Genomic DNA, 25,598 nt, shown 5'->3' with positions numbered 1-25,598 from the left:
CACCTATAATAAATTTACCAAGTATCTGTATGGATGTCCATAGGAGGGGTGGGATTGCAAATGACAAAATCTATGTGATCGCATCACACAAACATGGCAACTGACTTACTTACTTACTCTGGGACACAAATAATAAAGGCAGCATTGTGATGATGTCACCTTGTGCATGTGATCATTTTACCATTGCAGTGTGTTGTGAAGGTCACTGGTTACTGCATATGTAAATGCTCAGGAGTCACCAACCTTTGGGGCTGATTTTTTTTTAATTCTGAAAATAAATTTTCGGCATTTTTGCAAGATGTCTGCTGAGCTATTCACAAAAATAGCTGCCATGTGAGGGGAAACTAGGTACCCAGTGATAAATACAATCTGTCACTTCAACATCCTTCCCACAGCATGCCTTCCCTTACTTTACAGTATTCCTTTTGAGGAGAATACTTTGCCTGGCGAAATTTTCTTAGTAAGATTGCAGATAATAATAATAGTAATAGTATAATAGTAGTAGTAGTAGTAGTAGTAGTAGTAGTAGTAGTAGTAATAATAATAATAATAATAATAATAATAATAATAATAATAATAATAGACAAATTCACCATCAGTCAATTGCAAAAGTTGGCTTTACAAGGAACAGCTTCCATCCTGCAACGATATCTATAATACCATCAAACATTCACATCTGCCCATACCAGGTCCGTGGTAAGGACTCGATAGGTAAACAAAAATGCCAAATCCAGTCTGAACATCTGGCTGACTGTGTGATGAATAATAATAATAATAATAATAATAATAATAATAATAATAATAATAATAATAATAATAATAATAGAGTTGGAAGGGACCTTGGAGGTCTTCTAAACCAAATCCCTGCTCAGACAGGAAACTCTATACCATTTCAAACAAATGGTTGTCCAGTCTCTTCAATGGTGAAAAAAGTAAAGTTTTACATTTAGGCAAGAAAAACCAAATGCACAGGTATAGTATAGCAGGTACCTTGCTCAATAGTAGTAACTGTGAGAGGGACCTTGGAGTCCTAGTGGACAATCACTTAAATATGAGCCAGCAGTGTGCTGCAGCTGCCAAAAAGGCCAACCCAGTGCTGGGCTGCATTAACAGAGGGATAGAATCAAGATAATGTGAAGTATTAATACCACTTTATAATGCCTTGGTAAGACCACACTTGGAATACTGCATCCAGTTTTGGTCACCACAATGTAAAAAATATGTTGAGACTCTAGAAAGAGGACAGAGAAAAGCAACAAAGATGATTAGGGGACTGGAGGCTAAAACATATAAGGAACGGTTGCTGGAATTGGGTATGTCTAGTTTAACGAAGAGAAGGACGAGGGGGGACATGATAGCAGTGTTCCAATATCTCAGGGGCTGCCACAAAGAAGAGGGAGTCAAGCTATTCTCCAAAGGGCCTGAAGGCAGGACAAGAAGCAATGGGTGGAAACTAATCAAGGAGAGAAGCAACCTAAAGCTAAAGAGAAACTTCCTGACAGTGAGAACAATTAACCAGTGGAACAACCTGCCTCCAGAAGCGGTGAATGCTCCAACACTGGAAGTTTTGAAGAAGAGACTGGACAGCCATTTGTCTGAAATGGTATAGGGTTTCCTGCCTGAGCAGGGGGTTGGACCAGATGACCTCCAAGGTCCCTTCCAACTTTATTATTATTATTATTATTATTATTATTATTATTATTATTATTATTATTATTATTATTATTATTATTATTATTATTATTATTATTATTATTATTATTATTATTNGAAAGGATCTGAACCCGGAAAGAGTAGTAATAATTTTGACACCGGAAATATATTTCTCACGCAAGCGGCCGCTTTGCTGAAGAAGCGTCTGCGAGAAGCAAGTGGGGAGGATGAACGCCCCTCCGGCCTTCGAGTCCTTTTTACTCTTCGAAGGGGAGAAAAAGTCAGTGGGAGAGGGAAAAGGGACGGAGGGGAGGCAGCCAAAATCGACCCTCCTGGTTAAGGAGAGCGGGGGAAGGACTGTGCTGGTCCCTGTGTCTCCAACCCCTGCATGGGAGGGTTTGGGGATGGGGAAAAGCAGATGGAGCAGGAGGGCTGTTCGTGATGCCTTGAACTCCTGAAAGAAAGATTTTCCTCGTTTATTTAAAGAACTTGGAGGCGGCTCGCATCAACTGTCTAGCCCAGGGGTAGGCAACCTTGGCTCTTTTATGACTCGTGGACTTCAACTCCCAGAATTCCTGAGCCAGCTATGCTGGCTCAGGAATTCTGGGAGTTGAAGTCCACGAGTCATAAAAGAGCCAAGGTTGCCTACCCCTGGGCTAGCCCTAGAGGGCGAGTTTTTTGCCAGAAGAAGCCCTCAGCTTTATTTTTTTGACATTTCTAAGTTAAATCCATCAAGATCTTGAAAAATCAACGCCTGTGAAATATGCTCATGCTAGATGAAAAAGCACCTTGGGGACGGTCATGCTAGATTTTGGAAAAAGATCTCAAGTTGATCTCATCTCTTGTTGACTTCATGAGTGCATCTTCAAACAATACAGATATTTTGCCATTGAATACTTCCTGAATGTTTATTTCCTTTCACTTTCAGATTAACCGGCAACCCTAAAATATCTCGTGTCCAAATCCTAATCGGATCCAACCCCATTTAATTTTTTGTGAGCAGATAAGCTAAACTGCTCACAAAAAAATAAATGGGGTTGGACCCGATTAGGATTTAGACACAAGATATTTTGGGGTTGCCAGTTAATCTGCATATGCTGCCAACTGACTAAACATACTGGGCTTTGAAAACACATATGCAAATCCTAAGAGCTCACCAACCTATTCACGGGCATACTGCCTCTTGGAGATTTGCATGTGTAATTATTAATCCATATTTATTTCATTCCTTTTTTTTATTCATTAACTAAATGAGCTCTAGTTTCTGCCTCCGCACATATTAAGCAACTGAGTTGGAAAATCATTTAATACAATTTATTAGAGAACTTTGACGGGGGGGGGGGATCTCTGTGAAATAAGAGAAAGCAAGAGGAACCTGGGGCAAATCCTTGGAATGCATTTTATACTTAGTACAGCAGAAAGAAATACAAAAGAAAAGTTGGATGGAAGAAATCATTCTATCCAATTGCATCAGAAAGATGGGACAGTTTGCTAAATATCCCATAATATTAAGCCATGATGATTCGAATGAGCATTTTTTTAAAAGTAGAAAAAATAAAAAGCATGGGAAAAGATGTCACAGTCTCTTTGAGTCTGTTGTAAAGGGATACAGTTGCAGTCAGTTCAAATAGTACATAAAGTGAATATCCCTTTGTTATCTCTGCCTGAGAAAGTTCTTATCTTGCAGTTAAAATGTTAGAAATTTGGTTTTCAAGACAGAAAACTTCTGCATTCCATTCTACATTATAAGGTTATGATCAAATATAAAAAGCAAAAGAAAATACAGTACAAAACACAACTTATAGTTGTTGTATGGCCCTCAGCTTCTTGATGTTGTGATATTTTTCTCATTTCTTCCTTTTGTTCTATATTTGGCAGGAGTATTCAAATTTTGTAAAGGTATCTGTTGTGTGTGTTTTGGTTTATAATTTGTGCATTATAGCTTGATGTGTGCTGATTGATTTTCACCAGGTTTTAGGACTTGCTGGATTTTGTTTCTCACCAGGTAAACATGTGGATTGACTTTCTCTAAGGCAATTTCCCATGCACTAAAGATCATAGCTTTTAGTTAATTAGAATACTTTCTAGTAGGAAATTGGGGTAGAAATATTATAAACAAACTTACATCTTTACATTCAAGCATGGTGTCTATTATTTTCTCTGTTATCTTTATTTTAAAAAGAGCCATTATAATATAGTGATTAAAATATTGGAGACCCAGATTCTAATCCCCACTGATCCATGGAGGTTTGCTGGGAGCCAGTTCCTCTTTCTTAGTCCAGTCTATCACACAAGCAAGGTTGCAGAGAAAATTGGAAGAAGGAATGCATGGACCCTGTCCTAAAAAATGGCAGTGATTGAAAAAATTGAAAAATAAATATGTATCTAATGATTAAAAGATTTTTGACAGCTGTAAATGCTGCTTCCATTCTGAAATGGCCTTGTAAAACATCTTAAACTTTGTGTCAAGGTAGCTTTATGTATTTATAGTAAAGAGAGGGTTAGAATTAGGTTTTCCATTGAAAAGGACCGTGTTTGTGACTATTATGCAGGTTTTCAAAAGTTCCTATCAGAATCCTTGAAAGTTGTGAACTGTTAGCATGAACTATTTCATGGATTAGTTAGGCTGGATTAACATAATCTAGGTTTACATAAAACAGTTGTAACATTGTTGCATGATTATAAGAAGACTGCACAAGCTGGTGTTAATATGATCCACACCTCTCTTTTTTTCTCCTGGTCTTTCTCATTGAAGGATTACAATAAATAAGGACACAAAAGTGCCAAATGCTTGCCTGTTTACAATCAACAAAGAAGATCACACTCTTGGGAATATAATTAAGTCGTGAGTAGCAATGATTCTTGTTCTTACAAAATGAGTTGATTTAAGAATGCAATTAAATTGGTCAACTGCCAAGAAAACGCAGAAATAATAATGAAGTTTTCAGTATCCCTACCAAATCTACTTGTAAAACTCCAGAACGTATACAGACCATGTGGAGAGGTGGTGTAATTTAAATCTACAACACAGTGAAGGACATATATATTTAAACTTCCCCTTAGCTTAATTTCCTTTTCTGAATTCTCTGTTCCACAATATGCTAAAACTTTCCGTGTTTAATCATCGCTCTGAATATAACCTTATTGGTTGGTTTTGTTTCTCTTTTCTAATGGATTTCCCCCCCCCCCTGAAATTTTGAAGAACCTTGTAAATTATTGGGGTCTTTCAGTACTGGTAGGTTCTTTTCCTAATGAATGGGTGGAGCTATTTTGGCTACAAGAGAGTCAGTGCTCAGTGCAAACATACACACAGTGTATATAATATGTAGAAAAGAGAATTGCCATTGGTCATAGTTACCAAAACAGAAACTTTTTTTTTCTAGTTGTTAAAAATGAGCAACAAGAAACATATTCTCTTTGCATTCTTATTGTATAGTTCCAACAGCTGTCTTGGAAATGAACCACTAGATTGATTGGCCCTTAGTCATCCAGCTTCAGAGTTATAATTTTAACAATAAAATTTTGTTTGTTTTTCCCCAGGCAGTTGTTGAAAGATCCTCAAGTGTTATTTGCAGGATACAAAGTCCCCCATCCCCTTGAACATAAAATAATCATTCGTGTTCAGACAACCCCCGATTACAGCCCCCAAGAAGCTTTTACCAATGCAATCACAGATCTCATCAGTGAGCTTTCTCTTCTTGAGGAGAGATTCCGGGTAAGTCAGCAGATCCTAACAATCGTATGATTTTGGGGGCAAAGGGCTGCTTGCCAAAGGCAGAATGATAAAACCTAAAGCTATGTCTGTGAATTAGGTGAGATATTTCAGCTCTGTTAAATACTTAAGTTTCATTGGGTGCTTTAATTATGCAGCTTCCCTTATAGCAGGGGTGTCAAACTCAATTTCACTGAGGGCTGCATCAGCATTGTGGTTGCCCTGGGAGGGGCGGGTGGGTGTGGCCAGAGTGGGTGCAGCCTACTGGGTGGGTGTGGATGGAGTGGGTGTGGCGTACTGGGTGGGCGTGGCCAGTTCTACATCATTCGTATCAAGGGTGCCTATGGGGGCCTGGGCAGGAGTGGGACAGATCTGAGGGTCTCTGGCAGAAGGGGGTGGGACCGGGGAAAGTGCCAAGATGGCCACCACAAAATTGTACATTGGCTCCCAGCTGGCCCGGGCCAAGGCAGCGGGGGCTGTTCCCTCACTGTTTCCAGGATGGCTTCGCGGACCACATGAAACCACTTTGCGGGCCACATCCGGCCCCCGGGCCTAGTGTTTGACATGTCTGCCTTATAGCAAGATGGATTTTGATGCTGAAAATTGAAACTTTAGATTGAGGCAGGTTAAGCCTCCTGGGGAGGCAGAATCTGGGAATTATCACTCATAAGAGATTTAAGTATGTAGTTGTTAGAGAATAAGAAAGCAAGAAAATTGCCTGTTAATACTTTTTGATCTGAGTAGGCTCCAAGATCCATTATCTATTCCCACCTCTGATATGTGAGTTCTGGGCAATAAAGTCGCATAGTTGTCAAACATCATCAAAAATCAATGCGTGGATCTTCTGTGGCAGAGAAAATATCCTTTGTGACATTTCCATCAAATTGTGTTCCTAGTAGCAATGGGGCTTCCCATTGAATAATTAGGTACAGAGAAAGAAAGATGGCATTTTAAGCAGCTTTGTTGACTTTTCAGGGGCTTGGTTTTCTGCCAAGAATGAGAAAAATCACAAGTATAAGAAAATGTTGTAGCTTCTTTGATAATTTCACCAACGTGCCGTTAACGATGGTGGATAATTAAATGGCTTTGAGTTATTTGTAAAAAAAATAATAAAGGTGGGATATAAATAAATAAGTGCATTTGGTCTGGTTAGGTTTAGCTCATCTGTTTTGATGTTCAGATAGACTTGGGATAATGGCTGCTCCTTTCTGCAACAAGAGAAACTTACTTTATTACTTTTATAATCAGACCTCAAATGAAATTGTCAAGATTTTTATTTATTTATTTTTACTTTTCAGTTACCATGTGTTTGTTTTTCTCTTAGGTTGCCATCAAAGACAAACAAGAAGGAATTGAATAGTAGTTACGTTTATCAAATATATTTGTAAATAAAATCCATTTTTCAGTGTAGTAGTCTACAAGAAATGTATTTATGATCACTTTGCTACTTCATAACCTCTAAGAAATTTCAATATAGGTCTTTTACATGAAAGTTCAAGTTGGCTTATGTGATGGTTAATAAAGTATACTTTTAATTGTTGCTCTCTTTAGAAGTGATTCATACCTTCAGCAAAAACATGATAAAATAGTTGTTGAAATTCCCTCCTCTAACTTAAAACTGACATTAATATACAGCGTGCTTTCCATTTCAGTTAGAAATACCTCTTGATTTTCTTTTGGATGCATAGTTGTTTTTACTCTGCTTTCTCAAAATGTGCCATGATATAATTCTTCCTTGCCTTTCTGCTAAGATACTACTTTTTAAAAATTATGCAGGCAAACTGTATGTCTATGTACAATATCCTACTGAAGTTTTAACTAAAGAATGGGGTAGTTTTCAGTTTCAGTACTGGCAGAGAATAACTCTCTTGAATTAAATCCTATATTGCTTTGAGTGGTTGGAGAAAGGCAAGTATTCTAATTGCCTCCATCATGTACTCTAGTTTGCTGAACATCTTTTAAAATGTAGCATTCTATACTACATGCAGCACCAGAGATTCGCTCTTTATGCAGCTCTGAACTGAACGAGGCTTAGGATTTTTTTCCTTCTATTGCTGGCTCAAGTTTATGTATATTTAATTCTTGCACTTACCACTTTCCTTTCTGTTGAAGGAAAGCAAAACTTACAAGAAAATGGTGATTGCTGAGGGGAAATGTATCTACTCAGAACCCTTCCCCACAAGAAAAATCACCCAGTCATCCAAATTAAACAGCTACATTGAAAATAAGGTGCCCTTCTCCAGTTTAGATAGTAGTACTGATTATGTTCTGCAAATGAGGGCAGGATGACAAAATATTCCATCACTTTTTTTAAAAAATGTTGGTGGTTTAGCCTCCTTTCTTGGTAGCCACTCTAAGTTGACTCAATATGCTTTCCCAAGCACATATTTTCTGAGCCTCAGGTTGTCCCCAGAGGCAACTGTATATATCAGGAAGGAGTAGGGAATGCATTGCAGAACAGCTATTATTCCCTAAGAGTAGGCCAAGTAGGCAAAGTTAATTACGCCAAGAGTCAGATTATGAAGAATTAATTATGAATTTAAAATTTTACTTATGTCCTCACCTTATGAAATAATAGTTTTACTCAAGGTTCTCATGTTTATCCCTTTTTGCAGTTTGAGCTAAGCGGAATCTTTCTTTATGGTACTTGCCAGAATGAAATTATCCTTGTACATACCAGTCCATGCTACTTTACAATTAAATCAGGAGTATTTCTTTTCACTGAGTTCAACAGTCTTGCCCGCACAGTGCAAACTTGGATAGGTAGCTTTCCCCAAGATCCTTCAAGATAGGGGCTTAAGTAAATATATTTAACGTATTTTTAAAAAAGTGCTTCAATTATGTTGTATCAAGTTTTATTAAATACTGTCCTATAAAACAAATACACTTAAGACACCAATAAAGCAAAGTCACAGTTAAGAGATGTCGGCATTGGCAACATCATATAGTTCCAGCCAATACCTTTGGTTGATTTTCTTGCGTTGAGATATATCTATATATATATCTATATATATGAATTTCATCCCATCAATGCCCGTCCCTATCCCTATTCCCACCCGATTATTCTCAGAACAGTCACAAATACTGCACTACTGAAATGGGGTTGAAAAAATGGGGTTGCTCCTGGGTTGCCAACACGGCTAGACTTTCTTCCATATTGCGGCAATGTTGACATCTGTCAGCGCGACTAGATATGTGAAAGTGGGATCTGTGACCACGTTATTCACCAAGACATCTGTCAGCAACTCGCCATTTGCCTTCAATTCCGGCCACTTTAGAATCTATGTGGGGAAAAAGAGAGTGGATTTATCCAGAAACTCAATGAAATTCACAAAGTTATTTTATTGCACTACAAAAAGTTCAGGACATCAGCTATGCAATTTTTAAACATATTCTCTATCTGTAAACTGCTTACAGAGGGCTGTAGTGTTAATCCAGTTTAAATAAGCCTTTAAAAAAATCTTGCCCACTTGGATGGTTCTCAAAAATTTCTTTCTCCTTTTGTTTTTGGGAAGTTTCTCTGAGCCGGAATATGCCATTTGATGGATTAATGCAATTTTAGCTACAGAAAGATTCACACAAAAGCAAGCCAAGTCAATTACTGTAATATGCAGGAAATATTCAAGTCCTCTGTACAAAACTCTGAAGGAAAATTAATGTAAAGCTAAATAATAAAATATAACACCAGATCATAATACTTAAAAGGCCAATGAAGGAATCAAGAGAATACAAAGCTCAGTAATGCTACAGATCTGGTAGAATAAGGATTTCTGTTTTCATATAGGTTCCCTGGGGCAGAGAGTGTCCTAAACTGAAGAGATAAGATGCTTTCCTCCATGTTTGCCAATTGTATTTCTGATGGAGTAAGAAACAGAATCTCCTTTCCCGGCTAGAATGGATTAAGCAAGCCTTAAGGGATCTGAAGTGTTAACCATTGTAAGAATATTTATATTTGGCAAATCAGTTACAGTATGTGACTCTTGTTCTGCTACTTAGTTCCGAGTCTCAGCCTTCTGATTTGTAATTCTGAAGGTTATCTTTTTGGACCTTTTATCCTTGCCTTTTACACATTTTCTTTAAAATTGCAATGGATATTTCTCAAAAGCTAAGAGTTTTCTCTATATTAATATGTATGGACACATAAAGGTTTGTCAATTTTATATGTATGGACACATAAAGGTTTGTCAATCTCCGCACGTTGGCTGGGGGATTCAGGGAGTTGGAAGTCCACACATCTTAAAACTAATAAGGTTGACAAACACTGTTCTTGATTTAACCTGAAATACATCCCTGTGCTGAGATCTTCTCATACCCATCCCTCTGTCAGGTGCAAAGAATCAGGACCATATATTAAGTTCCAGTTAAGATGTATTGCACATGCCTATGTATAAGAATCTACTCAATTGATGGTCAGCGCTAAATTGGTGCTAGTTATGAGTCAACAGAATTCAAGGAGGGGGGTTGGATTTGGAATGTTTATAGACATAATGATTCTAGGCTGAGACCTCTCTTGACTCCACCTCCACCTGCCTTTTCTTCTCCTATACCCTCTAATTCATTGGGAAAAGCTGTACAGGGAATGAGTTTAATTTTCTTTCAGAGGGGGGGGATTTTTTATGTTTAGAGGATCATCATTCTTTCAGCTAAATGAAGTATATCACACTGTACTGTAGATAAATGTTGCTGCTTTGGGGTGGCAGGATCAGCAGCTGATGAAGCCTGAATGTTAGGACTGGTGGCTAAGGAGATAAAGCCTACTGAGACATGGAGATCATGATTAGTACCAGTTTAAATAATGCAATATTATTTTAGTGCACATTGTAAATCGATGCCAGGTTGTGTTTGATGTGACCTAGACTCTACATCCTTCAATACCTGGGAAGGCCCTATTCGCTCGGTTGGACAATCTTCCTTGGTGGCACAAAGAGCTGACAAATGGTTGCTGAGGTCATACATCCAGATGCTTCCTTTCTCATCACCACAGAACACATATTCTTCTGCTGCAAAAGTGAAACAAGTATCACCAAATTGTTCAAATGCTTCTAGGGCAGGCTTGAATTCCCTATCTGAAACTCATATTGCTGGGAGTTCCTTCTCAGTTCACTTACCAGCATCTACCCCACCTACCAACTATACCCTTCCTCCACCTCTCCCCCAATGCTTGTCTGAGGTCCTGACACGTTGGGGATTGAAACCAGGGAACTAACAAAATCTACTTCCCAAAGGTAAGCCTGTATTAATCTGGAACTGCAGCATTTCATAAAATACAGCACACTGATGACCATCTGTTACTACTTAACAGCATTCCCAAATCGCCAGCCCGACTGTTCAAGCTTATCTGAAGGGACGAAGCAATAGCAGCTATGATAGACTAAAATGGTGGCAGAGGACATGTTTGTGCCAGAGACTTGAATGGAACTATATCCATGGCTATTCAGACATGATACCAGCACTTACTTGGGCATGTGCTGAGGGTGAGGTAAGGAAGATCTGTTGAAGACCATTCCAGTTCAGCCAGAATGACAGCCTGCACTGTCCTCCGCCCACCTTTGCCTTGTTTGAAAGAGCGACTCCAGCTCCAGAGGTTTATAGATGCTCTCTTTGAACTCTTGGTAACTGAAGAGGAAAAAGAAAAAAACTAGTACCCTTGCTAAACAATGGGTCTGCTGCTAGATCAGCATTACTTCCTACTGTTTAAGGCAATTGCCATTAAGGCAATTATCACGGAAGGCTCAGTGAAATGTGTGGTATCAATCAATGGCATCACAACATTTATTTTCTGGCAATTATGGTGTGAACTTAGAATAAAGCCCCTAATAATACAGCTATACCCATACGCTTATAGCTTACAACACATCCTGTAAAATACCTCTGACATCAATTAATTTAATTCAGTGGATTTGATTCAATGTGCATATAGCAGTGTTTTCCAACTTTGGGAATTTCCAGGAGTGTGGACGTCAACTTCCAGAATTCCATGACTACTGATGACAATTCTGGGAGTTGAAGTCCACACTCCTAGAAATTCCCACGGTTGGGGAACCCTGGTGTATGGCATAAAATAATAGGTTCCTGTCATGTATCATTTATTATTCTAAATTAAAACATACCAAGATAGAAGAGTTCTAATGGATAGTAAGGACTTTAGAATTTTCTATGTTTGGACTAAGCATGAAACACCCTGGAAAAAACCCCATGCAAGCCTTGTTTAGACAAAGCATCCTTATTCTCTTTATAAAAACAGACTGAAAATTGTAATATTTCCCTTCTCTATTGGTTATCTTTGTAAATGTAGATGCGGGAGTCAGCATTCTGACTTTACACTCAAGGTCAGCAGCTCAGAGGGAATACTAATCTCTTAGTTTTTCCATTTCATCCTCTTCCAACCGGTTTTCTAAATGTGCATGTTAAGCCAAAAGATATTTTGAAAATATGTGTTACTGTTTTGCCTGGGACCAGCTCTTTGTATAAATTAATCATGCAAAAAAAAAGAAAGGATGCTCTAATAAATTTCCCTAATTTACTTAGACATATCATAATGCTTATTTCTTACCCACAATGTCTTCATTCAGAAAGGCTAGGCCATCCACCCGGTGAGAAGACGTGTCATTCCCTTCATCATCTGGAAACTGAAATTCAACTTCAAAAGCTCTGAAATGTTAGAGAATAAAATAAAGAACCAATCTATTGAGCAATTATTGTAATTTTAACCTATAGTAATCAAATGCTCTAATATTAAAGATATTGGTTTTAATCCTTTATAACAGGTGGACATCTTCAAAATAGGCTGTAGTTGTTTGCACTGTAAATCTTGACAGAACTGGGACCACAGTTCAGTGGTTGAACACTCGATCAATCCATGAATCTCTAATTAGATAAACCATTAATTTAAATGAAGAAAAAGACTTGAAGAACCATTGATAGAAAAACAGTAGAAAACTGGAAACATTCATGTGACATTAGCATTTCTGGACAATCGTTTTTGCATGTAAGGAGAATTTAGAAATCATTAAATTTGGCATAACTAACTACAAGTCAGAATTATATTGTAACTTGTTTTCCATTCAGACCCCAAGCCACAGACGGGTTGCAGAAGTAACAAAATAATGAAGTTTTTAGAGTTCTCTGAAAAAAAATGTTATTTATTTTTTCCAACTCCAATTTTAAAATTCAATTTCATTTTTAAGTTCTCTTTTTTATTTTTGCCTTTTTAAAAATATTTTGCTCAGCTAAAACATCCTGTAAAGGGCAGTTTGATATCAAAGAGATCCCTTATCAAAACAATTGCCAATTGTTTACATAGAATGGGCAAAAAGGAGGTGTACTTTTCTTTTGATGAATTACCTGAATTACAACCACTAAACACTGGAATGCTCCATAGCGAACAATGGGTCCACTTTATGGCTGCCACGTTTGCTTAACAACTGTCACAGAAAAGGTCATGAGATCAGGTTTGGTCATATGATAACAAGCTTTATGACTGTCAATTTGTTACTACAATTGTCAGGTTTGATTACAGTTGTAATTCATGGACTATTTGTAATTTATCTTTCCAATATGAGGCATGAGCTGATTACATGCGATAAAATTGGTATCAACTTTTAGCAGCCCACAGAATAAATTTTTCCCAGGAAGACACCATCTACTCGCCTGTTTTTCTGTGGCTTATCATCAAGTCTAATATCCCAGGCAAAGCAGCCTTGTTCGCAACCAGCCACCAAGAACCGATCTGGGCAAGAGGGCACTAGGGCAATACGTAAAGGTGTGGAAATGGTCTCCAGTACCATCAGCTGCCTGACAAATGAAACACGTTTCAGTTCTTCTATTAATGCAAACATCCCTTTGCAGATGTGAAAGTTGGAATCCTGTATCATTTACCTTTCTTTGAAATTATAATCACAATCTGGAATCCCAATATCCCATGCACATATTTTTTTGTCATAGGACGCAGCTGTTGGGAAATAGAGAACAGACAAGAAGAAGAGATGTAATGAAATAAAAATATAGGCTTCCAAATAACAAATTAGAAAAACTTGTCTTCGTAACAAATTAGGAAAATAAGACCCATCTCCTTCAAACTCAGAACACCAAAATATTGCAGCTAGTTCCAAAGATAACATGAGATTTAGCTTGTTATCTTTGTACTCACAGACCAAACAAGGCAGCCTGCTCTTTCCTTGACTCAGAACAGATGGAATTGGAGAGGATAAAAGGGTCTTACTGAAAAGGTGCGTTTCACAGGTTGGACTAAAGCAAGCAGTAGCAATGGGTTTCTTGTGAGCCTTGATTTCTCCATAACAATAATCAGCAGTCACATGAATTAGCTTTACGATTCCTCTTCTCCCAGCCGCCGCCAAAACATTGTGTTTTTTCTTTCTCCCATCACTTGTTACCATTGTCAGAGTTGTCCATGTGACAGTGTAAAACTCCTGGTGAAAAAGGCAAGGTATCGGGTGAACAAGAAGCCATGCATGACTAGAAGTTTGGGTGGACTTGGATAAAAACAATCAAGGGCACCAAACAATCCTTTTAATTATAGTTTGTGAAAAATTGCCTTTACAATGATTAAAAAAACTAAACCGAAAAGAAAAAGAAAAAATAGAAGTGCCGGAAAAATAAAAAAATAAAAAAAAGAAAGCAAACTAAGAATGTACTAAAGGAAAAGAAATATACAAATAAATGATTTCTCCCTTCATAACACATATAAACAATTTTAGTACATTATCTTCTCTTAAAATACTGTGCAATAAATAATTTCTTTTTCCTACATCTTATCTCTTTATAGCCATTTCAGTCCTGGTATAATGTTGATCTTTAATCCCCTTAAATAATGTCCTAGAACTTGATTTCTTTTCCTTTTTACTTTGTCCCATCCCACAAAATTCTTCAAAGCTTTAACTAGCCTCTTTTGCAAATCCAATATAGGGAAATTATCCAGACTTGTATATCCAGGTATCTCTTGGTTTGTTATATGTATATTCCTTTTAATTATAAAGATATCAGGTGTATGTGCACTGCAGCATCTTTTTCCATTTCATTCTTGTAGAAATCCACTTTCAACTTGGCCTCAGTCTTGTCATGGAGAACTTGCTTCTTCAACAATGTCTTTCTAACATGGTCTAAAGGCAGATGCTTGAGTCCATTGTTCAAGCATATCCTTTAATATGCCCAATGTTAAAATATTTTAATTAGTTCTATAACTGTATCTTTATTCTGGAACGAACTACCCCCCGAGATCCGGACGATTCCGGATCTCCTTACTTTCCGCCGCGCCCTCAAGACATGGCTTTTCCAGCAAGCGGGCCTGACCTAGGGAGGATTTTATTTAGGGATGATTTTAAGAATAATTTTAATAGGAAATACAGCTTCTAATATTTGGTTTTTAATTTGGTTTTATAGGGGTTTATAATTTTTTGTATTTTGTATCTGTACTTGTTTTAATATGCTGTGCACCGCCCTGAGTCCTGCGGGAGAAGGGCGGTATATAAATTAAATTATTATTATTATTATTATTATTATTATTATTATTATTATTATTATTCCATTTGTAACTTACCAAAAGTAAAGTTCTAACCAACCTTTTGCTGTTTATTAAAAAACATTTTTTTTAAAAAAATCCTTAAACTTGTATTTTAAATGTCTTTCACTAAGGATTGAAGGAAACTTATCTAATGTTTTCAGACGCGTCTATGCAAAAAAAGGTTCCTAACAGTTGAAGCAGTTAACAAGAAATTTCTGAAAATGATTAGAAAATGAAGTATGTGAATTTAGTAACCTTTCAAAGCCATCAACCATCATTTGAGCAAGATGGTTATTCCCTCATCACCTAGAGCTCTAAACTCTCCAAAGACTGCTATTTTGCAGTCTTTTCCCAAGGAGCAACTATCTGGAGCACTTGTGGCCGATTACAAGTCCTCTCCTTATCCAGAGAGGAATTATGAAGAGCCAGTCTACTTGCCAATTCTTTATTCCGCCATTGTCCACCTTTAGTGGAGCTATCTTCAGTTTGCTATTTTTCCCCCTGTAAGTCCAAACATTCTAACTTATATACAAACCTGTTAAAAACTGCACTGAATTTGTAAGGGGAAGGCATCACAGTTTACTTGCACTCGCTTTTTAAAGTTGCTCCTGGATCATCTTTCAGCCCTGAGCTTCTCCAGGAGGGAATATCAAAACAGGTGAAAACATCATAGTGCAAATATGTGACATATATTTGTGCCAAAAGTTGGGACAAAAGTCGTATGTTTGTGATGACATACATGCATTGTTTTTTGGTGATCATTCATTCATTCATTCATTCACTCATTTGCAAATATTATGCTGCTACTGATAGTTACTCCAAGTCCTACTAAATCTGCCATTTGAATGTGGCACTAGATGCAGAACTGTTTAGACAGCTCACCATAGAAGAGCTGTTTAGGGATGCAATGGTCTGGCATCCTTACAACGTGGCCTGCCCAGCGCATCTATGGTGAGCTGTCTCAAGGAAAGCGATCGCACGGGGGACAAAAGAAGCGATACAAAGACACGCTGAAAGCATCTCTCAAGTCCCTGGATATCGACACCATCTCTTGGGAATCTTTGGCGCATGATCGACCGACATGGCGTACCCTGGTTTACCAGGGTTGCCAGACATATGAACACAGAAGGACAATCTTGGCACAAGAGAAGCGAGCACTCCGTAAAGCCAGAGCTGCAAATGCTGAAGCAACAGTGTCCACATTTCTCTGTTCAGTATGTGGCAGAACATTCCGTGCTAACATCGGTCTCATCAGCCATCTACAGACACACCGCTGATGGCCCATAATCCATAAGACAGTGTTTCTCAACCTGGACAATTTTAAGGCATGTGGACTTCAACTCCCAGAATTCCACAGCCAGCAATGCTGGCTGTGGAATTCTGGAAGTTGAAGTCCACATGCCTTAAAATTGTCAAGGTTGAGAAACACTGCCATAAGATGTCAAGGTCTTCATCAAAATCGATGGACGAACAACAAAAGATGCAGAAACTAAGCAGAGGTGTAAAAAAAAATTTTCTCTTTCTTGTTTTAACTGCTATCTTTTGTATAAATCTGTCACTGTTCAAAATCATATTTTGTGGGATTGGCAGATATTTAAATATAATAAAATAAAATAAATTTTAAAAATGAGATTTATGAGATTTGACAGGCTTCAACCATGTTAGCCATCAGGAAATCTTGAAGGGCTGTTCTTGCTGCCACTGGGTGTAAAATAAGTTTGTACTACAAAGTATAGTACATGCTAGTGTGCCTGATTCTATGTCTTGCTGATTTCTGATTGTTTTGTTATTAGGAATATTTAAATTGTTTATTGCTACATGACATCTGAAATTACAGGTTGAGTTGGATAGCCTTAAAAATCTTTTTAAAGAAATAAAAAAGGCCACTTTTATTTTCACTGTACTGATTTTAGTGCATGTTCATTTCATACCGAGCATATCTAACAACAACAAAAACCTAATAGGCTTCATTCTCGTAGAAGAAATGAGCTCTTTCCTGTCAACTTCATCCTTGTGGTCTGAGAGTAAGGCTTGAGAAGAAAATCCACCACTAAACCTCCAATTCTATCTACCTCAAGAGCTACGCTTTTCTACCACAAGAAACCAGAATTGTTGAACACATCATTGAGATGCTTGGTTTCAATTCTAAAGTTATGGTTAATATGAGCCACAATGTGCTGCAATGTTGATTATTCATTCACCTAAAGCTAAACATCTAAAAAGGTAAGCAAATTATGAGATGGCAGTGTATATTACATTTTAATAAAATTAATGTAAGATTTAATGATAAACAAGAAAAAAATGTATTTTCTCATGATTTTAAGGCATTTAGAAGAGTGAGCATTAATAACCCTGAAAGCAAATTAAATTTTCTGATTATAATTTAGCAGAATCCTGCCACTCTTATGATGACTTCCCCTGACAAATTTCAATGTAACGGAAAGATTTATAGTTTTAGAATACAGGTATTTTGAAGAACAGACTTCGACACAGCACCAGTATTAAGTCATGGGGTGCAATAGGAGACATCACAGCACTAATGTCAATGTCCCACTAAATAAAACCAGAAAGTCAAGAGCAATTGCGTTTCCTTTACCTCCCCTGTCACTTTGTACTTTTTCAAAACAATGCCTGTTTCACAGTCAACCAAACAAACAGAATCTCCGCCACAGGTAGCTGCTGTCCTAGAGGAGCTCACCACAGGGTCTGAAAGATAAAAGCACAATGACTGTAATCCTGTGGACATCATAAGTCTCCTGTTTTCATTTGACTACCCCTGGACTAGACATTCAATTGCTATAGAAGTGGAACAAGTATTTAAATACTGTACTTACAATGTACTGTATATTCCATATCTATTATCTATATAATACTTTTTGTAAGTGTGAATCAAGGATTACTACACTCAAGTTAGTAGACCACAGTTTCTTCTTCATATAGGTAGACTTTGCTTAATGACTGCCCTGTTTAGTGACTGTGTGAAGGTATGACAGCACTAAAAAAAAAAGTAACTTTATAACCAGTCTTCACATTTACAACCCACACAGCATCTCCATGGTCACATGATTCAAGCGCTTTGTAACAAGTATGCATTTACGACTGTCATGGTGTGCCATGTTCAAATAGTTGCCCTTTACATGCTTCACAACCAGCTTTTGACAAGCACAGTCAATAGAGAAGCTCACAGTGAAATCACAAGTCACAGTCAGATGATAACTCATTTAATGACTGTTATTAGCAATGGAGTTGCCAATCCCAATTGTGGTCATTAAATGAGACTACCTGTACTGCAAGAGTAAATTTCCCCAGATATATAACCGTAGGATAAGGTCCTTTGCAAAAAGACTTTAAGTCCTCATTCTCTCCTGTCTCTGCATTTTAAATTAGGAATGGGCACAGTATGATCACCACATGTTAAAATTGGAACTTCTTTACTACTGGTATACCTTGAATTATTTGTAATATAAATAAGCAACTTGCTGGAGAAAGCAAACACATAAAAAATATGGAACAATGTGCATAAAAATTCAGAAACACAAGAAGAATGTGAATTCCTGGAGAACACTGTCATCAGATATATTGACTGGCATTTTTCTTCTAGGACAGCCCAGCCACTTGAGTATGCTCACCTTTTCTCGTCCCACAATCTAGTGGTGGTTCAAAAACACAGGCCCATAACTGAGTCTTGAAGTCATCCCTGTTGTTGGCCTTACTGTGACACTGTAGAAAATGGACCGGTTCCAGGGTGATTGTCTCCTGTAAGAAGGCAGAAAGCTTTGAACACAAAATGTCCCATTGTACAAGGAACAGAACAAAGGATTTTGGATGGAGTTAAAATCTACAGCCAGGTTTTAAAATCAAGCTCTTTAAAGTATCCCTTTGCCAAATCATTATGTAAGTATCCAACTGACTCTCAGAGTTTATATATTGTATATATCTTTGACAGCGGAAGGAAATGTGTTACCTCGCATTCCAAGTCCTTCACCGGGGTGCTGCAAGCATCCTCCTCTTCCTCTTTGTGCTCTTCTTTCTGCTGAGTGACTTTTTTGTGGCTTTGTCCTTTTGGAAGCCGCCCTCCATTCCGATGGGCTCCATCAGAATCCGGAGGGGTCTGGGATTCCTTGGCCTGTGGGCGAGAGACTCTTGTGGCCTCAGTACTGCGCTCATCCTGCAAGCGGCTAAGCTTCTTGGGGCTGGGTGATGCTTCTTCCTTGGAGCTGCTTTGGGAATGGGATCTCTTGCTCTTTGCCCTTCCTTTGGAACGAGCCCCTTTCCTTTTGCTGGGAGTTACTTGGCCCTATTAAAGACAAAGATCAGCAACGTTCAACATAATGTTGTCAAAGTAATCTCAATTGTGGAAGGTTGTGCAACAGAAATTTGCCTGGATTTCTGCTTAGATCTACAATGTCCCCAATAAGATGAACATTATTCTCACGTCTGAGAGAGCAACATCCACTGATACTTTTCCTACAGAAATTAATGGAAAATACTCCATTCATAATCCACTAGCCTGTTGCAGTATGAGGCTAGCCTCAAAAAGTATCCAGGAGTTTCAGATGATATAGAATGCGGCTGCACAGGCAATCTTAGGCACCGGAGAACAGTGCCTGGTTCTGCACAAGCTGGACTGGGTGCCAGGTTTACTTCAGGGTCCAGTTCAAGGTTATGACCTTTAAAGCCCTATGCGGCATGGGCCAGATTGTCTTTAGAACCATCTTTGTTCCATTAGATCTACCTGTCCCATCCAGTGAGGCAGGGAGGGTATGTTGTAGACTTGTCAGTTAAAAAAATCCAACTGGGGGATCCAGGAAGAGAGCCTTCTCTGCCATTATCCCCAGTCTGTAGAACATCCTCCCCCTGGAGGTGAGGGGGCTCCATTCTCCTGGCCTTCCAGAAATAAGTAAAAACATGGCTCTGCGGCTTTATTTAGGGCTTGCATAGGAGCCCACACTTGTGAGGTTGGCTAGTACTCAAAAAATCCTTCCCCCTACCTTTTAACTAACTTTCACAGATTCTTAATTCATTCTTGCCTTTTTAAATTTTAAATTTTATTTATTGTCTTTATGATTTGATATTTTATCTGTACTTGCCCAGAGTCTCTCTGTGAGGGAGATGGGTGGTTTTAAAATTTGATAAACAAATAATAAAATTCTATGGATCCAAACTGAGTCGGTCACCAGGACCAGAGGTTTTGTCCTCTGAGCTTTTGGACTCATGCTGGAGGCCACCATCCTGGGGGAGCCTCTCTCTAGCCATTCCATTTTGGTGTAAAATTCCATTTTGGTGATTGCAAAACTATTTCTCTTACAAAGCACTGAACAAAGAGTGCTACGCCTTCCTCCCAGAATGAATCCTCCGTGCTAAAGTATGCACAAAGTCCTTTCCTGGCATAAGACATACAGATTAGCTTCACTTATTGCATTAAGCCATGCTTTCTAACAGAGTGGTTCAGCATAATGTGTGAAGCAATACTTCCCAACAGTTTTCTCTGTGTTTGATAGGGATTGCTTGCTGAATGATGGAAATATTATTAAAAGAGGGCATTAAAAGAGGGGATATTTTATTGTACTGCTTGCATTGGGCAAAAATGGTTTAAATGGTTCATGGACAGGAAATCTCCCAAATTCTATATCAATTCCATTTGAGGCAACATATTCTCATCTAGAACTAACAATGGAAGACTTCTGAATTTGACTGAGGTGGACCATCAAAGAAATCTCTTGAGTTCTGACCTTAGCAGTAACTTTATTGTCAGCATCCGTGGTATTTTTTTTAATTTCTTCTTTCTCTTCTTCTCCCTCCTCTTCTTTCTCTTCTTCTTCCTCCTCCTCCTCCTCCTCTGGCTCCTCCATTGATTCCGCTGCTTCTGTAGCAGGCTTATGTTCCTCATTAATCAAGGAAGTCAGGAATTCCTCAGCAATCATTTTCACCTACAATAAAAGAATACAGACTTGCCAAATTGTTATCATAGGAAAGGAATTTAGAACTATGCCTCTCAACCTCAACAACTTTAAGACATGTAGACTTCAATTCCAAGAATTCCCTACAGTTAAAGTGTATACATCTTAAAGTTGTATCACTGTTCAGAAAACGCTGCTAATCATCCAAGCTGGTTCAATCAAGCTGAGAATTACCCTATTTTCTTTTTCCAAATGTCACCTGCTGACCAAAATTCTACATTACAATCCACATGACAAGACTGCAAACAATTCATAGTCTGAACTTACCCTCCAACGTGTGTAATCGCTGAGTGAGCTGGGACCATATGCTACATGAGCTTGTGCAGACTTGATGAACTTTTTTCTAATTGGCTTCAGTTGTTCAGGAGACAGTGTTTTAGACATCTGGTTCCGAAAATTTTTCCCCCAATGAGCAGAGACCTAGAAAAAAGGGAGAACTATAATGAAGTGGCCTGGGAAGCCATACATGGTCCTATACCAGGAGTAGGCAACCTTGGCTCTTTTATGACTCATGGACGTCAACTCCCAGAATTCCTGAGCCAGCCATGCTGGCTCAGGAATTCTGGGAGTTGACATCCACGAGTCATAAAAGAGCCAAGGTTGCCTACCCCTGTCCTATACAAAACTTTCCATGATATAATATTAGAGATTTTTAGCTAACACTCTGTTCAAACTGTCCAGCAGATGAGGTAACAAGAAAGAAATAGATAGGAGCATCCACAGGGAGTTAAAAAAAAAATTAAGACAGCAACTACAACCATATGATCAAGATTCCCTTTTTTTCTAAATGTGCATTGTGGATGTTCCATATCTTAAAATGCAACGGGCTTTCAATCATACAGTTGTAGGCACCATTTTGACTTTATTGACCTCATCCATAGATACCTCAGAAAATAGGGCTTTTTCTAGCTCCATATTAATCTAATGCAGGGGTCCCCAACCCCCAATCCGTGGACCAGTACTGGACTGCGGCAAGCCAGCAACCAGGCCACACAAACAAGCAAAGCCCCATCTGCAGGATGCAGGCAGCACACAAAACCATGCCCTTCTGGTCCATGGAAAAACCTCTCTCCACGGAACCGGTCCCGGGTACCCAAAAGGTTGGGGACCGCTGATTTAAAAAAAATATCCCTCTACTGAATTTCAGATAAAATAAAGAATAGAAAAAGTTATAAAAAAAGAAAAGCATGAAAAAGAGTTAAAAATTTAATAAGAAAAGAAAAAAGATAGAAAAAAGTAATAAAACTTTTACTATAAAATAGAAAAAGCTAAACTTCCAATTTCTTCAGTACAGATATAAATAAATAATAATGTCTTGCTCTAAGTTTAAACAAAAATAAAAGCATAACATGTAAAGCATACATAACAAACAAAAGCAACAACAATGCACAATGTTTCTATAAAAAAAAGATTTAGTCATCAAATCCCAAAATCAGGGTTTTATTTCTATTCTTTTCAAGCAAGAAGTCCCAAAGTGGTTTCCAAATGGAAATAAAGCTAGACAAATTTTTGTTTTTCATCAAAGTGCTCAATTTTGCCATCTCAGCCAGTTCTATTGCTTTTGTGTGGCAAAGTTTCTATAACATTTTCCCAAACATTGTGATTGTATTTTGATTATAAAAGCAATTGATATCCTAAGAATAAAACTATTCAAATAAATAATAATAAAGACCCACTAAGTAAATCAGTCACTAAATCAATCAATCACAATTAACTGTTTATAAAGTCCATTAATTCATTTCGTATTTCTTTGGCAGCTTCTTATTTCAATGTTGAAACATTGCATTTTAGATCTGTTAATGGAAAAATTAAAATATTTTTCCAAATAAATAAATTCACATACAAGAGAGGGAGGAATATGCTTGAAGGCACTTGTGGAAGGCAGCTAGATGAAACAGCAACTAGAACAGGCAGTTTTGTGCAAGCTCTTCTTCCTTCTTGTCACAAATTTTGGTTCTGGATTTATCAGTGATGTCAGATGATGAAAACGACACAAACACTTTTCATAGATTTGAACTTGTTCTCATCTTATCAGAGTAAGATTTAAGGTAGTCTGCTTTAATAAAATCACATCCACCAGCCAACATTTTCTTAACAGCCATGAGAACAAGAGAATTAAGCTGCAATTCTAATTCTTACTAACATTCATTCAGTTTTACTGTACTGGTTAAAATTTATACCTAAATGGATATGCAAAAGAATTACGTTGTTAGTTGCATAAACACACCAAATGAAAATGAGACACCAAAAGTAGTCAACCTGTTTCTTATCCTTCCAGCATGCTTCCAGCTTTTTATAGGCATGGAAAGAAAATGGAAATTGCTCATTTGTTTTATACATATTTCTGATCAGCGATGTTCTAATACGCATAAGAAAGTCAAAGCTATAGTTCAGTTTTGCAAAACTGATGAGCAAAATATTTATCTAAATCTAAACTATTATACCACTTTTTCAACTAAAAAGCTTCAAGGTTTTATAAAAAAAGAATTCACTTTCATTTCACTAATTTCCTCTAACATCTTTTAAAATGCTGTACAATTTTTGATTATTAAGAAATTATTATTATTTCAGCACTTACTCTATTAGTCAGCTCTCGGCTGTTGACGACTCTCACATGATTGGCCAGCTTGGTGATGTCTTTGCCATTCAACTGACGGAGATTTTGCAAAAGAAATATTACCTTATAATCATCACTGGGCTAGAGAGAAAAAGAATAGCCTTGTTTTTTAAAAAATTATTGAAAGCAAAATCTTCATGTGGGAACTCCTACAGTCCAGCTCAGCTCAACACTGCCATCTATTGCTGTCTGGAGCATCTTAGATTCAGCATCCTGAATTTACAATCATCCAATTAATCTTGATTAATTATTTAGTGAAGAAATTTCAGGATTGTTAAGAAGGTAGGGTCAATCTAAAAGGAGATGGTTTAAAAAAACTCTCCTCCATGAAGATTTTTGTTTCAATGATCATTTTTTTTCTACAGAATTCAAAGAGCCTCTTGAACAGCGAGATTGGCAGCAAATAAATTTGATAAATAAAAATGAAAAATAACAAAATCGACCAAAATCTTTCAGAACTTGTTTCTATCAAACGTTTATATATATTATCTATTTAAATGTATACTCATTTAATGTATACTCATTTGATGAGTATAAAGGCTCTCAGGTTAGCTAGTGGCAGATATTGCAAAACTTTCTCTGAAAGATTCTCCGTCTTTTTAAAGAACACAATATAGCAGGGGTGTCAAACTGCCAGCCCACCCCATTGCCGGCAATGGCAAAACCGTTCCGATACGTTGCGCGACGTCGCACGACGTCGCGAGTTTGACATGTCTGCAATATAGCAACTGTTCTTATAAAATGGTGAAAGTGTGTAGTTGTTTTAACTGTTTTAACTTCATTTACATGCTGAAATCAGTAAATAATATTTCCCAAAAATAAGTTAATGGATTCTGAGAAGGCTGGAAATGGACATTTCAACCCTTCTCTTCTTTCACTTCTTCCAAAGGAAATGGGGAAGCATGTGGGAGGTCTACTTTTCGCCTTAACTTAGACATATATTTAGAAGCAATGCATCTGAGCAAATGCAATTGAAAGTCAGTTAGGACTGAGTTAAGCTTGCATTTAAAGATCTGTATTTTCAGGCAATGCATACGCTTTTATATGTTTGAAATCAAATATACTAGATCCCAATTCTTGCTTTCTTTACATTTTGAGCTACAATTCGGTAATGTGATGGCAAGACTGTTATGAATAGATGATGAGTAACTGCAGCATCAAATTATCTTAAATGAATTATAATGTTCACTGAGGATATATGACAAGACTAGAGAATGTTCAACAGCCCCCAAATGAGCAGAATTTACTTTACTCTGGGACATGAAGGTATTACAATTTTTGCTCTTAGTGCAACTCTTTGGCTATATGAGGACAGCAGTGCTCCAAGAAGTAGTTGCAAGGCCTAGAACCTCTATTGGCTGCCAGATATACTCACTGTCAGGTATACATTGTTGGTATAGGTGAGCTCCTCCAGCTGTGGAAACTGCTGCAAGGTTGTCACATCTTCCAAGTGATTGTTGTTACAATTTAGGATGCGGAGGTTTGGCAAACTGAGATTGTCAGGAAGCCGTTCTAAGAGATTGTCAGAGAGATCAAGTTCCTGGAGATGGCGGAGATGAGAGAATAACTGTGGCTCCAAATCTTCTGTAGTTATTTGCAACTTGGACAGGCTGGAGGGGGAAAAGATTCCATATATTACTGAGGTCCATCCCATCCACATTTTGGAACATTCTATGTTTTATGTTAAAAATCCAAAGAATGGAAACATCAGGCTCTCTGACATAAAGAACATAAACATTTAAGCTTCATTTAATGACCTTAATTGGGACCAGAAATGCCAGAGCAGTCATGATGACTTCCAACAGCATTTTCACAGTGATCATTAAGCTAGAACTACACAGGTTGTTAAGCAAGGACTTTACATAACTGCATTTCATAACTTCCTGCCAGCTTCCCCATTGACTTTGCTTGTCAGAAGCTGGCAGGGAAGGTCGCAAATAGTGATCAGGTAACCACAGGATGCTGCACATTTGGAAATGCAGGCCAGTCACCAAGTGCTCAAATCCTGTGGCCATGGGGACACTGTGATGGTGGTATGTACAAGTTATTGTCATAACTTTAAAAGTTCATTGAATGAGTGGTCATTAAGCAAGGACTATTTGTACTGACTCGCACAGACTATTAAATTACTTATCA

The 25,598-nt window shown here is 37.8% G+C and overlaps 2 protein-coding genes across 2 annotated transcripts in view; one reads left to right on the top strand and one right to left on the bottom strand.

Annotated features, from left to right (window-relative positions):
• The first annotated feature begins 1,807 nt into the window (after window positions 1-1,807).
• On the top strand, window positions 1,808-6,905 carry POLR2J (RNA polymerase II subunit J). The gene is made up of 4 exons (XM_015826909.1): window positions 1,808-1,933; window positions 4,409-4,498; window positions 5,194-5,368; window positions 6,690-6,905. Exons 1-4 carry the CDS (start codon window positions 1,881-1,883, stop codon window positions 6,723-6,725), a joined length of 354 nt encoding a protein of 117 aa, XP_015682395.1. The 5' UTR covers window positions 1,808-1,880; the 3' UTR covers window positions 6,726-6,905.
• A 1,298-nt stretch (window positions 6,906-8,203) lies between these two features.
• Window positions 8,204-25,598, bottom strand: part of LRWD1 (leucine rich repeats and WD repeat domain containing 1) — a 37,562-nt gene continuing 20,167 nt past the window's right edge. Inside the window, exons 3-16 of the mRNA XM_015826910.1 lie at window positions 24,838-25,072; window positions 23,424-23,543; window positions 21,113-21,265; window positions 20,618-20,815; window positions 18,850-19,182; window positions 18,515-18,641; window positions 17,482-17,591; window positions 13,587-13,794; window positions 13,244-13,316; window positions 13,016-13,159; window positions 11,919-12,016; window positions 10,823-10,981; window positions 10,241-10,365; window positions 8,204-8,646 (exon numbers count right to left, since the gene is read on the bottom strand). Of these exons, the coding sequence (XP_015682396.1) occupies window positions 8,506-8,646; window positions 10,241-10,365; window positions 10,823-10,981; window positions 11,919-12,016; window positions 13,016-13,159; window positions 13,244-13,316; window positions 13,587-13,794; window positions 17,482-17,591; window positions 18,515-18,641; window positions 18,850-19,182; window positions 20,618-20,815; window positions 21,113-21,265; window positions 23,424-23,543; window positions 24,838-25,072 (2,224 nt within the window). The 3' untranslated portion in view covers window positions 8,204-8,505. The remainder of the gene's footprint in view (window positions 8,647-10,240; window positions 10,366-10,822; window positions 10,982-11,918; window positions 12,017-13,015; window positions 13,160-13,243; window positions 13,317-13,586; window positions 13,795-17,481; window positions 17,592-18,514; window positions 18,642-18,849; window positions 19,183-20,617; window positions 20,816-21,112; window positions 21,266-23,423; window positions 23,544-24,837; window positions 25,073-25,598) is intronic.

Source organism: Protobothrops mucrosquamatus, unplaced genomic scaffold (assembly GCF_001527695.2).
Source record: "Protobothrops mucrosquamatus isolate PMUCROS unplaced genomic scaffold, P.Mucros_1.0 scaffold3375, whole genome shotgun sequence".
Lineage (NCBI taxonomy): Eukaryota > Metazoa > Chordata > Lepidosauria > Squamata > Viperidae > Protobothrops > Protobothrops mucrosquamatus.
Note: the sequence above shows the minus strand (reverse complement) of the source record. Positions and strands in the feature narration are given on the sequence as shown.

Excerpts from the sequence above, each read along its gene's own strand:
- POLR2J (XM_015826909.1), top strand. The coding sequence starts at position 1,881 with ATGAACGCCCCTCCGGCCTTCGAGTCCTTTTTACTCTTCGAAGGGGAG. Across the intron at positions 4,499-5,193 it reads CTTGGGAATATAATTAAGTC|GCAGTTGTTGAAAGATCCTC; the intron begins GTGAGTAGCAAT and ends GTTTTTCCCCAG. Across the intron at positions 5,369-6,689 it reads TTCTTGAGGAGAGATTCCGG|GTTGCCATCAAAGACAAACA; the intron begins GTAAGTCAGCAG and ends TTTTTCTCTTAG.